A 16,652-nucleotide genomic window follows, 5' to 3' on the forward strand; every position below is an offset into this window, starting at 1 on the left:
TGAAAATTAGCAAGAAGTTTAAAGAAAAAAAACAAACAAAAACCACCAGAACTTATAGAGCAAGCAGTTCTGAAGGATAATTTTTAAGTACTCAGTAAATATATATATTTCAAAAGCATCATAGCATATGTATATTTCTTTTTTGTCTTACATGAATAAAAATTATTACCTGTGATTTTAAATTGTGAACTTGGTTGCTTCTATAGCTCCAATGGTCAGGAATTCATTGTATTATAGAATCCGGCCTTTTATCTTGAAAGGATCAGAGCATCCTTATTTGTAGAAGAGCTAGAAGAATATTTTGTGGTTGGAGGGACTTTGTCACATTGTATGCTACTTACTCTATTGCTATGTATGCTTTTGTTAAAAAATACATATACCCCCAAATATTTCTTTGGAAATATATTTGTCCTCTCTTTTTGTTTGACGTGAACACCTATTCCCGCAAGAGCTCTGTTTCGTGAGCTTTGTTGATAACTCTTGTACACCCGCCAGCACCCCTTTCATCCCCGAATTCTAAATGCAGGCTTAGCTGCTCTTGCAAGGCTGCTGTTTACTGGTGCGTCCCCATTAGCCTCGCCACCACTCCTGGGTTAGATAATGGACTCAAAGGTTAAGAGCAGAGGATCTCAACAGCTCCAATCAGCAGGGCTTTTCCAGGGCTAATTACCTCTTTACTGCGCTGACTCTAATGTGACATGTTTATTGCCTTAACTAACAACTCATTAGCTTAGTTGATGTTTTTGTCAATATTAATTCGTTCATTTAAGCCAAGTCAAAGCTTAAACAAAGATGTCCAGACTGAGAAACGGGCAGCAGAGTGACTTTTGTTTGCTCATCTTTTTTTTCCCCCCCTTTACTCACCTCCATAATATAAACGTGTAGAAACATGAGTGCTTGTGGTGAGAGTGTTGGTGTTTGTCCATTTGCCGGCATGTAAAACAATTCTGACTTGATTTTTCTTATGGTCACTCTCGTCTCCATATCACAACTTACTTAATATTTAGTGTCTACTGAGGGCAACGTCTTGTCTTTGACTACATATCTGTAAAGGTTTAACATTCAGCAGTTCCCTGGTTCCAGTTGAATGTTTTAATGTGGTTATTAAAAAAGAGATCAAGTAATTTTTCATATGATGTTAATCTCTACTGGACTACCTATAACATTACTTTGAGATTTATTATGTAACGATCACTAACTTAATTAGCTGTGAAAAGGCAATTATGAAGTTACCATGAAACATTTCAGTTTTTTCCCATACTTTTGGTTCACATTAGTGATATTTCTTGGAGAATGTCATTGTTTTTACCTCATGTATTTTTTTATTAATAATTAAATTCTAAAAGCCCTAGAGTCATGCAAATGGGTAAAATGACTGAGTATGAGCCTTTGATTGAGTAGTAAGTCAATTCCTTTGGAGAGGTACGACAGAACCCTGTAATCCATTTGGAAAGTTCCCCTCACAGAGTGTTTAACGGTGCACAGGTGACCAGACAGGGTTAAGATGCATTCCTGATCAGACACAAGTGAAGCAGCAGTGTTAGCAGAGTTTCATCTTCAAGGGTTCCAGCCTCTGCTGTGAAGGCCAGAGACTCACTCTGATTGGTTGGTTCCTGGAGAGGATCGGGCCCAGAGAAAGCTGAGAGAAGCTATGCATAGAACATGGAATACTACTTTATTAATTTTTAATGAGAAATACATAATAAATCAGAGATCCTTATTTATTTCATCCATCATTCTATATCTATAGAAGGTTACATGGATATTATGAAATTATTCAGTAGTCATAAGAAATCAAAGTATAGTTGCATCCATTCTGTACTAAATGCTCTCGCTGTATTTCCCTTCTTTCTTCGGCTACCATTCTTTCCTGAATCTGTGTCAGTCAGGCTTGTCTGCTTCTCTGTCAACTGAAACCTTTTCAGTAAGGTCACCAGTGACTTACACGTCGCCAAACCAATAAGCGGTTCTCAGCCCTTGTTCCTTTTTCTTCATAGCCTAGGATTGCAGCTATGTCGACTCGAAACTGTTCTCTACTTGGTTTCTGTGACATTGTCTTCCTGTTTCTCCCACCTCATTAGCCACTTATACTTACTTGCTCTTGATATTCCTCTTTTCAACCTGTGGACGTTTTTCTGGACCTGCACTCTTCATCGAGGTGTCACACCCAGGCCCATGACTTCAGTGCTATCTGTACATGGAGGATTTTTAAATTTTTAATCCTAACCCTGGTTTCTACACCAATCTCCAGATGTACACATCCGTCGGCTTATCTGAAATCTGCCTTCATATGTTTGATATGTATCTCAAGTTTGCTATGTCCAACACTAAAATTTGGATTACTGCTCCCATGTCAAAAACAAAAAACCTCCTTCTCTCCTCTTGTTTCTCATTTTAGTACATGTTACCAACGTTTACCCCGTCATTCATGCCCAAAGTCTTAGAATCAGTTTTCTCTTTCTGTCATGCATCCATATCCAATCCCTAAATGAATTCTGTCTGCTTTATTTAAAAACGAAAAAAAAACTTCAGAATTCACAGTTCCCACTACTGTATCACTGCTGTTTTCGTCCAAGTCATTATTATCTCTTGCCCGAACCATTGCAAGAGCCTCCCAGTGGTCCTCCCTAATCTCAGTCCCACCCCCGTCTACTCAGCACCCCGCCGCCTTCTAGTTGCCAGCAGATCATAGCCCTCTCCTCCATGTAACTTCCACGAGCTTCTTGTAACCCTTAGAATAAAGCCCCACGTTGAAAAGGCCTGCCTGATCATCCCTGGCTACCTCTCTGCCTTCATAGCCTTCCACTCTCCCCCTGTTGACTGCCAACCTGCCACACTGGACTTCTTGCTGTTTCTTAGGTGTCCCAGGCCCACTCCTGCCACACGGCCTCTTGTGCTGTCCCCTCAGCCTGGAATGCTTCTCCCACATGCCTCTCTTTCATGTCACTTGGGTCTTTGTTTAAATGTCACCTTCTGCAGAGTCCTTCCCTCTCTATCACTTTCTACACTCTTATTCTGCTTTATTTTTCTTCACAGGACTTAGTACTATTTTGGCATATATATATATATATATATATATATATATATATATATATATATATATTCACTTGGTTTTTATGTCCCAACTAGAATGTAAGCTTCATGAGAGCAGGCTTCGTTGACCTGCACTTAGAACAGTACCTGGTCCACAGCAGGCACTAGTAGATGCCAACTGAATAAAAGGATCCTTAAACTAACAGATGCTAGAGCTAGAACTGAAAGTAACTCTAGTATCCTCTTGTCTCCTTCCCTCTCCCCAATCTCTTCCTCCCTCCCACTCATGCCATTCAATAATCCTACACATTTTGGGAACAGGACATAGAAGTATTGGGGCCGCTCAGTTAAAGGTGTAATAGACATCATGAACTTCTGCTTCTGTTATTTTACTGCTTGATTGCTGACCCCAGACTGTCCGACCATCAGTACTTTTCAGCTTCCCCAGGCAGAAAAAGGCTATCTATATGATTTAAGTAATATTCTCTTGTTTGTCTGTTCATAGGAAAGTAAGACAATCTCCTATTTTAGTCTGCCGTCCAAAATATATTAACTACCCAAAGCAAAATGAGATTAAATTTCACTGTATGACACAACTTAATTTGAAACTCAGTCGAACAGGAAAAAAAACTACTTTGAATCAAAGAGTTTTTGAATTTTATACCCTTCTGATTGTAAGACAAGAAACAGCTAGTTACTTTGAACTAGGACTATTTTGATTAAGCTACTGTTAGATTAGTGAGTTTTAAAATATCTTTATCAAATTAATTTTCTAATTTAACAAAGTTATTTTAGGCTTTTTATTAAAAGAAACAATGACTAGCTTTTTATGCCATGCAGGATGTAAAAAGTTCAAAAGCAGTTTTTAATAACTGCATTAAGACAAAGCATCTAGTTATAGAAATGTTTAGTAATTTTTCCGTACCCATGAATAATGCACACTGCATTGGAATTATTTACTTATTTATTTACTTATTAGAATTATTTGGGTGACATTGGCTAGTAAAATTATATAGGTTTCAAGTATACAATTCTATAATACATCATCTATATATCACATTGTGTGTTCACCACCCAGAGTCAGTTTTCCTTCCATCGCCATATATTTGATCCCTTTTTCCTCTTCTGCCACCCCCCGCCCCGTAACCACTGAACTATTTATTGTCTGTGTCTAGGAGTTCTTGTTTTTTTGTTCCAAACAAACAAGCATTGAAATTATTTTTAATCAAATTAAGTATGTGTATAAAGCAAAGGAATAGAATTCTAGGCGGCACTCTGCCGCTTGGTTTTTTATGGACGTTAGCAACTGGGAAAAGGTTTCATTCACTTGGTTCCTCTTTGAAATAAGTGGCCAATCATTATTAATTCATTTTGCACTCATTGTAATGGCATAAATCATCATAAATTCATTTAATTTAAAGTGCATATAATATGTTCTCCCACAGGAATTTCCTTGTAATTGAGCTCTTAATTAATGTATTTTTTTAAATATGACCTTTTTTCCTTCTCTACTCTTCAGAGCCAGGGATGGTTAGTGGCCATTCCTTCATTCATGACTTCCTTTTAAGTATGAGGAACAAGTTTGTCTTAACTAGGCCTGTAGACTGGCCTAGGACGAACCAGAGCCCAAGAAAATGATGATGTATGCTACCTACCAGCCATTCAACGGTCATAACTGCGAATGATCTCTGAGGACTCTTGGGAAAATTCTATGAAATGCTATAATTTTGTAATATTTCTAGTAAGAAAATTTCATTCTCCTTTGATAACCATGGGTTGACTCTGGCTTCTGTTTTAATTGCTAATTCTTAAAATTCCTCTCTGTGGAAATGGTTTTCTGGAAGCATTCATTGGCTGCCATAAAATCCAAGTTCCCTCGCACCTCCGTAATTGAGGTCCCCCGTCCCCTTCTAATGCACTGCCTTCCACATGTCCCTCCTTCAGCTTCTTCAGTTATCCGGTGCCTTCTTCATTCAGGGTGTACAGGTTGCTAGGGGGCTTAGAACAGCCCGTTAGAGATCCCTATGAGTTCTTCATGCTTCAAGGAAAGCAGCATGGGAGGGGGGAAAAAAACTGGAGAAAAATGTCACTGATTTTATATAACTTTTAAAGTTATGTTTCTTACTTAGTGCTAATTTTACACAAATATTAACTGGGTAAAAAAGAAGTATGCCTGATTCCTGTTCATATCTAGTAGGATCTGTGGTTGTATGGAAATAAAGGTTGGATTTTGCGTTAAAAATGTTCTCTTAGTGTATATAACTTGCAGTTGACTCTGTGTGTGTGTGTGTGTGTGTGTGTGTGTGTTTTCAGCGATACAAGAAGCCTAAAAGTGCTATTTGTTATCAAATGAATGGTACTGAAAATGATACCTGATACTTACAGAAATATATAACTATTCTTTATAGTTAGCAAAGTGTTTTCATATAATAGGCATTCAGTAAATGTGTAGGGTGCGTTAATAAAGGGAGTCTATACTTTCTGATGAGGATAAATAAATGCTCCAGAAAACAAATTCATTATTCCCTAAGCAATAGTGTGTGTGTGTGTGTGTGTGTGTGTGTGTGTGTGTGTATGTGTGGTGTGTGTGTTTATTGTATGACTTATGTATTAATCTTTTAAAAGACCTGGTCATCATAACCAGCCAGAGACTGCAAAAATTTTTAAAATTGATGTTTTCCATTGGTCAGTTCATGATTGGACAATATTCACCTTGACAAAGAAAAGCAACAAGTTAGTCACAGTGTAACACTGTCAGCTTTTTACCAAGGTTTACATAGACTTTATTTTGCTGTCTGTCTCAATCTTTTTTTCATCTTTTGCATTTTGCTGTTACAGCAAAGAGTAAATATTTTCTTGCAGCTTTGCTCTTTTTTCCCACTTTTAAAAAAAGCAACAGTAAGATTGAAGTTGGAGCATACACACACACACACACAAAGCTTGAGATAAAATAGCACTAAAGTGGGAGCTATTGTCATTACTCTTGACTGCATGACAACAGAATTAGTCTCTCAACTGCCAGAGGGTCTAAGTTAATTGTGATTTATCCAATGCTGGATTTTAGTGCTTTCTGCTTTTTAAAGGGTTTGGTTTTGTTTTGTTTTGTTTTCCAGTGTTCTGAGGCTGTCTGAATTTTGGCAGTTCATTTGAACATCTGACTAGACATGCAGGGGTGATGGTGATGGAGGACTACTTGCTGAATTCCCACTATAGAGCTGCCACAGTATCTGTATTACTCACGTACATTACACTTAAGACCTTGACTTGACCTTGAATATGGCTCCAGATTGACTTGAATAATGCTGAATTCCTCCCTGTAACAAACTGAATGAGGTGGAGCTTCTTGGGTCTCAGTTAAGAGCCAGTGACCAGGGATGGGACTTACTAGTTGTGATACTTAGAGTGGGAGAAGGCTCCCTTGTCATTCCTTGGGACAGTAAATTCATTGCAAATAGCAGTTGTTTCCAAACTTTTTGATATCATGGGCCAGTAAAATTTCCAAAAATAAAATTTGAAGGTATTTAACAGTATTTTAATATTTTTTTTATTTTGCTGAGTACAAACATTAGAAAATACCACTATCTTTATCATTTTAGTTGGTTAAGAGCTCGCTCAAGAGTTTGAGCTCTGAGCAACAGCGGTTCGAGTCAGCCCGAGCTGAGCAGCCGTGAGCTGCCAACAGGTGGCGGGATGGCTCAGCTAAAAAAAAAAAAAAAAAAATGCCACTATCTTTATCATTTTATTAAAAAAAACCTTGTACCAAAAAAGTAGTAAGAACATAACCTTACAATAAGCACTCCTTTAAATTCAATAAATTTAGCTTTATGAAAAAGACTTATTACATTGTTTATATTTTTACCATTTCACCATAGAATTGGAACCTGGCTGTGGGCCAGCACAAGCGTATGGTGAGCTCTTGGAAATTTCTGATCTGTGTATAATTCTGTTAACTGTGCTGGGCATACATAGTGTAAAGTAATTTTTGGTATTTGTGAAAGCAACAGTATGTATTAAGTACTTACTTAATATAAAGCACTGTGCTAAGCCTATGACAAACATACAAGTAGTACCTTTATAAATTTTCATATGTCCTAGGGAACTTACTCATTTAGCAGATGTATTTAAAATGTATTAAAATAAAATAAAAAGAATAAAATTAGCTTTAGACAGTAGAATAAATGCCAAAAGATGCTATATCATTGTTTGTTAAATGTATGGCTAATAATTGCTATATTAATAGTAAGAATTTCACTCTAAGGTAAGCAGGGAAGATGTTGCAGAAATTTCTAGCTACCTATGCAAAATACCATTCTCCCCTTCCATGTGAACAAAACTTAGGTTTTGTTGATGATGGCTGTGTACCCAGCTAACAAACGACCTTTCCCATCTTTCCTTGAAACTAGGGGAATTGTTGTATGATATGATTCTTGCCAATGAAATGTAATCAGACTTTAAAAGGGGGCTTGCCTTAACTGGCACATGTTCTTTTGCCCTTCAGCCTTCTACCTCTTCCTGCCTGGAAGACGGATGCAGTGCTGGGTGTGCAATTATCCATTTTGTGACCAGGATGCAACTAAGTTAGAGCCAAGACAATCATAGGATTGTGGTATGGCTATCAGTGATAGCAGCCTTCTCATTGTGTGAGAAAAGACAACACATATTTATTTACTCTTCTGTTTGGGGGAGGCACTGGCAACTACAGCTTAAATTATTTCATAATTCAGAAGGAGGGGGAGATTGATCATAAAGGATCCAGTTTTGAATCCTTAGTTGGGTAGAGTGCCATGAATAAAACGTGGTTGTAAAAATGCACATTGTGTGTACAGATGTGTACTGCTCATTACTATGGCCTGGACCACAGAGGCCTGGACTCTTACCAGGCCTGCAGCTAGCCACCTGCCTTCCATGGTTCTCAGTTACCTCATCCAAAACATGGGACTAGATCAGATTTTTCTAAAGTCCTTTGAATTCAAAAATCCTATGATTCTAATTAATCCATTTGGCTGGGGATGATGAGTGGATCACAATTAAAAAGGCAATAGGGCTTGCCCCTTTCTAATCACAAGACAGCCTCAAGTATTGATTTTCTAAAATGAAAATCTGATCATACCTCTCCTTTGATTAAAACTTTCCAGTGATTAAAACATCCCCATTGTCACCAAAATAAACAAACTCTTCGCAAGGTAGATGAGGCCCTTTGTGATCAGGCTCTAAGAGCCTGTCCTCACTGTTGTAATTCATCCTCCTTGCCCTCTTCTGCCTCGTCCTTTGCCTCAACCCCTTTCCTTCCTCCCAACAAGATTTCCAGCCATATTGGACTTTGTGGAATGTGTTGACCCTACTATATTTTCGCTTATTCCCAGGTCTTTTGACATGCTGTTCTCTCTACCTGGAGTGTTTTCTCCCCATACCCCTCCCCTTTTAGTGTCTAATTCCTACTTATTCTTTAGGTTTCCTATAGAGGTCGTCTTTCCCTGGAAGCCTTCTTATACCCCAAAGATGGGGTTAAGAGTTTCTGCTAAGTTCTGTCTTGATAACTTGTGCTTATAAATATAACACTGTTCATAATGTATTCAAATTACCTGTTTGCTCACCTATCTCCTGAACTAGAATGAATTTCCTTGAGGGGAAGAACTGAGTCTTATACTTTTTTGTTTCCCCAGCACTTAGTACAAAGAGCAATATTCTATAGTTATTACACGAATCTTTGGATGGATAAATTGGGACCAAATTATGGAAAGCCTTGAAGAACGTCAGGCCAGTTTGTTGAACTTTTCAGTACTGCTCCTGGAGAGTCTTTACCACGGAGTCGATCATGATGGCAGATGTTAGCCTCATTTCCACCTTGCTTACTCAGGGAAGCACTGTGAAATAATGGGACATTTGCATAAAATAAGTAAATTTGTATTTCTGTACAAAATTAGATTCTATCCTATACAGGTTAGAATACAACCTTTATGGGGTACCAAAGACTTAAGAAAAATTCTGAGAGAGAAACTTCAAAATCATAAAATTTCATCATGAGACTTTTTCTACCAATCGGGAAGGTACTATCATTATCTTCCTTTTAGCTTTTTCATCATTTTGGTCCATTTTGCAGAGTACCTACATTATATGGGATTATAAGTTAAATCAACCTTAAATTAGAGAATATGAAACAAGTGCAGAAAAGAATAAGTTTATGTATCCCTTTTTATTATCATACAACCATTTTTTTTACAGTTGGTTCCTTAGCATCTTCAGAGAGAATATATGAGTAGGAGGTTTGAAGCTTGAGGCATTCTGGATTATTCCTTCAGAACACCTGTGTCATCATTGCCAGTAGCTTTAAAGTCATAAGCATCCTATGAATCAACAAAGCTAGAAATCAAAAGATTTAAGTTCAAAATCCTCTTCATCTTCTATTACTTACGTGTTTTCTTTGGAATAAGTTGACAGAGACAGATGTGGAATTTTAATATTTGTATGTCTTTATAATTCCAAAAAACAATCATACTGTTACTAAGAGATTTAAAATCTGTGTGTGAAACCGGCCATTTTTCTCTCTGCTTCTCTTGATGCCCACACATGGCCTGCCAAAACTATAAAAACTGTCCTGCCAGAGCTGTGGGGACCTTTCCTGTGTTACCCGGAGACGTTGGGTTGACCTAGCGAAGAAGAGGTGCCGTAGGAGAATTTTACTTACAAGCTCACTGAGAGACAGGAAGTGATTTAAGGGGAGGACTGGCCATGCTACAGGGAACCTGTATTTCCTGCTCACCTGGGCGTGTCACTGTGAGAGTAGATTCCTCTTTGCAGGGGAGCAGTGGGCACCCTGGGGGCTGTTACAGGTCCAGTCATTTTTTGGAGAACGCTTACTATTTTCTCTTTCCTGTCATTTCCTTGGAGGACAAGTGATCATATCCCCTATGCTGGCCTTCCCACTTTGTCAGAAAAATGATGGACAATCCCAAGAAATGGGCCACTTACTGTATCATTGCTCTCAGGAAAAAATAGAGTGGTGAGCCAGCTGCCTATAGAGTTCCCACCACAGAGGCCATGAGGAACCATCCCGGTCCCTGCTATGCCCCAAATGCTCCCACCTGCCACGAATACAGAAATGGGAGAGTGCAGTTAAGGCCAATGATGATTGAAATACCATAAAACATTGTACTTAGGAAACTTTACTTCCCCTTTGCAGTAGTACTTACGAGGATACGCCTCTAGGGAGCCCTAGCCCTTTGATTGGAAGCCATTGCTGTGATGTTTCAGGGTGTCAGCAGAGAAGGGCAGTGGGGTTTCTGTGCAGCTTCCTAGAGTAAAGAATACACAGGACAGTGGTAGATTTTTTGACAGTTTTAAATCTGATAACTGACAAACTGGGGCAGGGAGCTACATTAGAAATGTACGCTCCATAAAAGGCAGATTTATTTTCCACTTTAGGTCCATATAGCATACAAAACACCATGCTTGGTGATTTGGGAGATGCAAAGCTATATGAAACACAGTTCCTACCCTCAAGGAACTAACAAACTTAGGAACAGGGAAATGCACAGAAATGCTTATATTTTAAAGTATATGTGGTAAGGACACATAAGTTCTGGCAGGAGAGGGAGAGCTTTTTTAAAGGAGTTTATACTTATGTGATTCACAAAACTTGATGTTTTCCATATTAATTTCCATGGCTAAGTATGAGAGTAAAATTTACAAATACATGCATGAATGAAGTAAGAATTGGGATGTTTTCTCAAGGAGGCTTTCCTTATATATGAGTATGTACCTTTTTAATTCGCTGTAAGTGTTGTTAACCCAAGGTCCATGGCCTCCTGAATAATTTTCTGCAGGACGGGGTGGATAGGGGTGTGTATGGAGTTCACTGGGGAAAGGACTGGTGGCTTTCAACAGATTAATAAAGGGTTCTATGACAGAAGAAATTCAGAACCACTCATGTAGACTGCCTTCTTGGCTTGACAATAACCTTCACTTTTCTTCGCCTCCACTTCAATCCATTCTCATTTCACCATCGGTTATAACATAAAATGAGTGTTTTTATTTGTTGAATGCATTAACGTTTATATGCCATGTTCTTAATTTTGAAGACAGACAAATTCAACATATTATTCATAACAAGCCCTGACTGCATTTAACACTCAGGTGCTTCCTAAGAGATAGCTATTGTTATCCCCATGTTGCAGGCAGGGAAACGGAGGCTCACTGGGTACCTTTCTACACCTGCCCCTTAATAAGTTCAGAAACTCTGGTTAATTCTTTGTCTTAAAGCTGAAGCCTGCGCTCCCCTAACCAGTATGCTATACTGTCCTATGGTTTATAAATTGTTTTGTCTCTTCTCAAAAACAAACAAACAAACAAATAAACAAAACCCTCTTCTAAATTGCAGGTTGCTCTTCACAGTCCCTTGTGTTTTTCTTTTTGAAATGTCAACATGCCTTTTGAAGTAGATGGGCTTTTGCAGCTCCGTAGCCTCTAGGCGCAGGTGTACAAACTGTCAGCGTTATCTTCAACATAAAGCGTACATGTTAGTTAAAATCTAGATCATGTCATCAGATGTAAAGCATCATATTGAGCTGTTTGTAATTTAACAAACTTGAGTGAAGAATTGACCGCACATCATCATCCTCAACCCGAACACGGGAACTCGGAGAGGCGTACAGGCTTAGGACGGGAGACTTTCAAACTCCATGTTCTGCCTTCTCCATCCCGCTCCCCTGTGGATAAGTATTGTCTGTAACAACACGTGTCACTGGTGGGAAGTGTTTGAACTCTGTTAGACACAGAAGAAAGGTGGAGAAATCCATGTTACATCATTTGAAACCATCTCCATTTTGCAGACTACTTAGTAGGGAGAAACTTTGGAAGTTTAGGATCACTGATGTGTTATGAAATTATGCATACTTATTTATACATGATTTTTATGTAACTAAAACACTTTAGAATATGGTATAAAATATTTTAACCCAAATTGACCCTTTAAGACATGTGGCTGAGCAAACTGTAAACTCGACATCTTTTATAGTTTCACTGTTCAAAACCCTCTTTCAGTTAAAAAAAAAATCCAAAGTGGTTTATAGTTTGAAAATATACTTCCAAGAAAACATCACAGAAGTAAAATTACTGCTCTGCCTTTTATCTTGTAATTTTAGGCAAGGCACTGACATTCCTTCTGCTACAGCCGCCGAGCCCCAAACTTCCCTCCCACAGTACTATCCGAAGAACAGCCATCGATCTGATTGGACGCGGCTTCACAGTTTGGGAGCCTTACATGGATGTGTCTGCTGTCCTAATGGGGCTTCTCGAACTCTGTGCTGATGCCGAGAAACAACTTGCCAAGTATGTGCTCAATCCTAGTTAATTTGGTTTTTGTTTTGTTTTATTCGTTTATTTTGTCATCAGTTACCCATGATAAATTGTGTTTTTAATTGGAAAATAGACAAATACCTCAATATATGAAATTTTGGGTATGGACAATGAAAGGGAAGTATGTTTCTGTTATTTTAACACCATTGGGATTTAACATTGACCCGTGAGTGATAGATCAGTAACACAGTTTTAAAATTAAGTTTATTGTGCCTTGAGATATTATTAGCTAATAGTGATAGTGTAAATGATAGTATAAACATGTAATTTAAGTGGGAAACACTTGGTAACCAAATGGCTAGGAGTTGGGGGTAGGAGATTGGTGTTGACTTGAGAACTCAGCCTCCTGACCTGGAGGAAGTCTATTTTTTTCTTAGTGGTATAATACACCGAACATGAAATTTACCACTGTAATCATCTTAAAGCACATAATTCTGTGACATTAAGTGCATTTACAATGTTATGCAACCATCACCACTATCAAGTTCCCAGTAGTGGTCACCCCAAATGGAAACTCCATACCCATTAAGCAATCACTCCACATTCTCCCCTCCCACCAGTTCCTGGCAATCACTAATGTTTTCTGTCTCTATGAATTTGCCTATTCTGAATATTTCATATGAGTAGAATTATGCAATATGTGACCTTTTGTGTCTGGCTTCTTTCACTTAGCATGTTTTCAAGACTCATTCATGTTGTTTTGATACTTTATTTTTGTATAGTCAAATACTGTTCCATTCTCTAGATATGCCACGTTTTGTTTATCCGTTTATCTTTTGATGGACATTTGGGTTGCTTCCACCTTTCGGCTATTGAATAGTGCTGCTGTAAACATTCTTGTATAGGTATTTGTTTGAATACCTATTTTCATTTCTCTTGGGTAGATACCTAAAACTGGAATTGTTGAATCATATGGCAACTCTATGTTTAACTTATTTTTGAGGAGCCACTGTTTTCCACAGTGGCTGCACCATTTTACTTTCCTACCAGCAATGTACAAGAGTTGCATTTTCTCCACATCCTCCCCAACACATTTTCTGGTTGTGAGTGTGAATTCCTAGTGGTGGGAATTGTCAAACTGTCCCATGATGCCCCTCTTCATGTAAATGTTATCACCTCCTTGGTTTTCTCAATAGGAATTTCACTCTTATTATTGTTAATCTTTTTTTAGAAAACGAGAGTTCTCTGCCCTTTTCTTCATGGTTGCCTGTCTTACATCCCACAGCTCTCTTAGGTGCCAGCATGCTTTGGGCTATAGTCTTTCTGCTGGCTGCTCAATGCTCAGAAAGTGGAGACCAGAGAAACAAGTGAAGGCTGTACTGGAATGCTTGGCTTTGTCTTCAGATTGGGCACTCCTGGCCCCAAGTCCCACGGTTGATTGATAGGAGGAGGGTATTCATTTAAAACACAGGTCCTCCCCATCACCTCTTACATCGCCATGCTTCCTAACGTCACCTCTGCGTCTCCCTAGCTGTATGCCTTTCAGCAACTTACCTCACCTTTCTACCTTGGCTCCATCTATAAGTTGGGGCTAATTAAAGTACCTATCTCACAAGGTTGCTGTTAAATGAGTTCATATTTGCAAAGTGCTTAGAAGAGTATTAGTGCGTATTAAGAGATTAAATGAATGTTACCTCTATGGTGGCAGTACGGTGGTGATACTATTGTCATTGTCCTAGTGTTCAACAGATCAAGAACTGCCTATTTCTAGAATGAACGACATATTGGTAGCCAAGATACTTTCTGGATACCGGAGGTCAGAAGGTTCTCAGTTGACTTTAAGGATTGGGGGGTAATGTGAGCCCATGAGTTTGCGGTAGTAGTAAGAGGCAGCTGGCCTTTGTGCAAAGCCCCAGAACAGATTTCAACCTTTGCCCACCCCCCCTCAGCTGCAGCTGCCCTGTACACCCTCCCAAGAGTCCATTGCTGACTTCTGCTACCACAGCTCTCCTGGTTATCTTGAGAAGCTTTTAACATTTTTTGATGGTCTAAAATTTTACTTTGACCTAATATTTTACATTATTTTCAAATCTGATCTAAATGCAATTTCAACAGTAGGCACACTTATTTTGTTGGCTTGGAGAAGTGATGGGTTTTTATTTTAAGTTTAGTATTTAATATTTTGTTTTTAAAGAAATCTACATGAAGCTTATATCAGCAAACAGAAAGATGTGCTGATGTTTCACCTACATGTAATATGCCCACAGACACAACTACTGTAGCTTTTCAGTAGGTAATTTACACCTTGCTATTATATCCTTTTCTGTCATGAAGATTAGTATGACTCTCTATACACAGCTCTGAATAAATGAATGTATCAGCAGTTAGCCTTGAGGAGTCCAATGTAATTTTCATCATGATAAATTGCATAATAAGCAAGAAAATGTTTGCTTATTAATCTATAACAAGATTTAGATTGAAAATGGCCTGTTACCGCATGACACCCAGGACAGACTGCAGAAGGACTGAAATGGGAGGAAAAGGAGCAGCGACGCGTGCTGTGTGCACCTTTCGCTCCCTGGTACCCTACCGGGCCTCCCTGCCCCTCTTTGTGCCGGATGTGCTGTGCACGTGATCACAGAGCTCAGCTGCCTTGCTTCTGACTGTGATGTTAAGCCTGCCTTCTGAATAAGCTTTTGCGTTTGGCTTGTGCTTTTTAAAATTTCAGATCATATTTATTGAAAAAGAAAAGACACAGTGTTTTCCTCTTTATTCTCATTCTTGTGAGTTTCCGAGGGAGGGTTCTTGGGGAGGGGGCTGCTACCTTAGTCTGAAGAATGCACATTACAGCACAGTTTTTCTTCCTTCCTCTTCCATACGGCAACCTCCTCTGTCAGAGATGACTTTTGGGAGGACTACAAAAAGCTGTACATGGCTCAACATTAATAGAGCATTTTTTCAGAATTAATAATGCATTTATTTTATAAATATGTCTTAGAATTTTACATCTTTGAAATCAAAATCTCACCAGGTATTTTCTAATGTATCCAAATAGTTTTCCAAATTTCGAACTGTTTCTAAACTAAGCAAGCATTTCTTGAGTAGCTGATATGTGGAAGGGGCAGTGTTAGGTGTTATGCAGAGTTAATACATCACACAAGAGCCTGTCTGCACGGCACATGCAGTCTTACAGGAAAGATACGAGCTGCCTGGAGATAGCATGATGTGAAGTGAGAAGGAGAGCGAAAGGTCTGGACGTTCAGAGCATGAGAAGAGACAGACAGCTGGGTAATCAGGAAGTATGCAAGGAAGAGTTTCCTATGAATCTTTCATTTGGATGATTATGAGGAGAGGAGGGGAAAGAAAGACGTGCAACAGGACAGATGGGGAAGCACACCCAAAATATGCTGAATCATACCTGAAAACTTGGCGAGCGAAAGTAAAGACTGCTCTTAACTAATTTTATTCATTAATTTCTTGCAGAACTTAAACTGTGGGATGCTCCCATCTAAAACTCTAACATAATTTCCTTCCCATTTATTTCTGGGGAATAGAATTAGGGTCAAAGAGAACATTGGTTTCACCTTTTCCTTCATAGAAAGAGTGTTAGTGCATTTTTTCCTTGCTTGTAGCACCTGCCACATACCTAGCACTATGTAGAGGTATGGGATGCAGTCCTCTTATTGAATGCTTGCTCCCTATGAGTTTCTGTGCTACACACACCACAGATATTCCCATCTAAGTACAGGGAAGCTCAAGAAGTAGCCATTATATTTTTCATTTTGCAGATGAGAGAAAAACGGGTCTGTTGCCTCTTGTCCACAGTAACACTGTGTTCAGTAGAAAAGATGGGCTTCAAACCCAGGTCTCGCTGACTCCAAAAGCCACACTCCTAACACCGTACCATCTTGTCTTCAAAATCTAACACCACGAAAGACCAACTGAGCACTAAATTTAAAACAATCCAATAAAAGGACGTAAAAGTGTTCAACTCAGAATTTTCATTGTACTTTCAGATTTTAAAAATATACTTAACGAAATCATTTTCATTGAGAATTTTATGCCTTCTAGAAAGTAAGAGTCTATTTTAAATATCAGTGAGCTTCCTGAGTGCTTGGACCTTGGATTATGCATTTCTTCTTATTCACAACCACTGTGAAGTGGTTTACATGCAATAAACATTTAATAAAGTCATTGAATTCTAGAGAAGAAAATTGTCTTCAACAACATCTGATCCGATGCCCTCAATATGCTACTAAGTAAAAATAAGGGTTAGAGAGAGTAAACAACTTGTCTGAGGTCACAATGGTACGTTAAGAGCGGAG

The 16,652-nt window shown here is 38.7% G+C and overlaps 1 protein-coding gene across 1 annotated transcript in view; it reads left to right on the forward strand.

Moving 5' to 3' along the window:
* Window positions 1-16,652, forward strand: part of WDR7 (WD repeat domain 7) — a 320,651-nt gene that overhangs the window by 200,511 nt on the left and 103,488 nt on the right. Inside the window, exon 22 of the mRNA XM_019640631.1 lies at window positions 12,174-12,360. Coding sequence (XP_019496176.1) covers window positions 12,174-12,360 — 187 coding nt within the window. The remainder of the gene's footprint in view (window positions 1-12,173; window positions 12,361-16,652) is intronic.

Source organism: Hipposideros armiger, unplaced genomic scaffold (assembly GCF_001890085.2).
Source record: "Hipposideros armiger isolate ML-2016 unplaced genomic scaffold, ASM189008v1 scaffold_52, whole genome shotgun sequence".
NCBI lineage: Eukaryota > Metazoa > Chordata > Mammalia > Chiroptera > Hipposideridae > Hipposideros > Hipposideros armiger.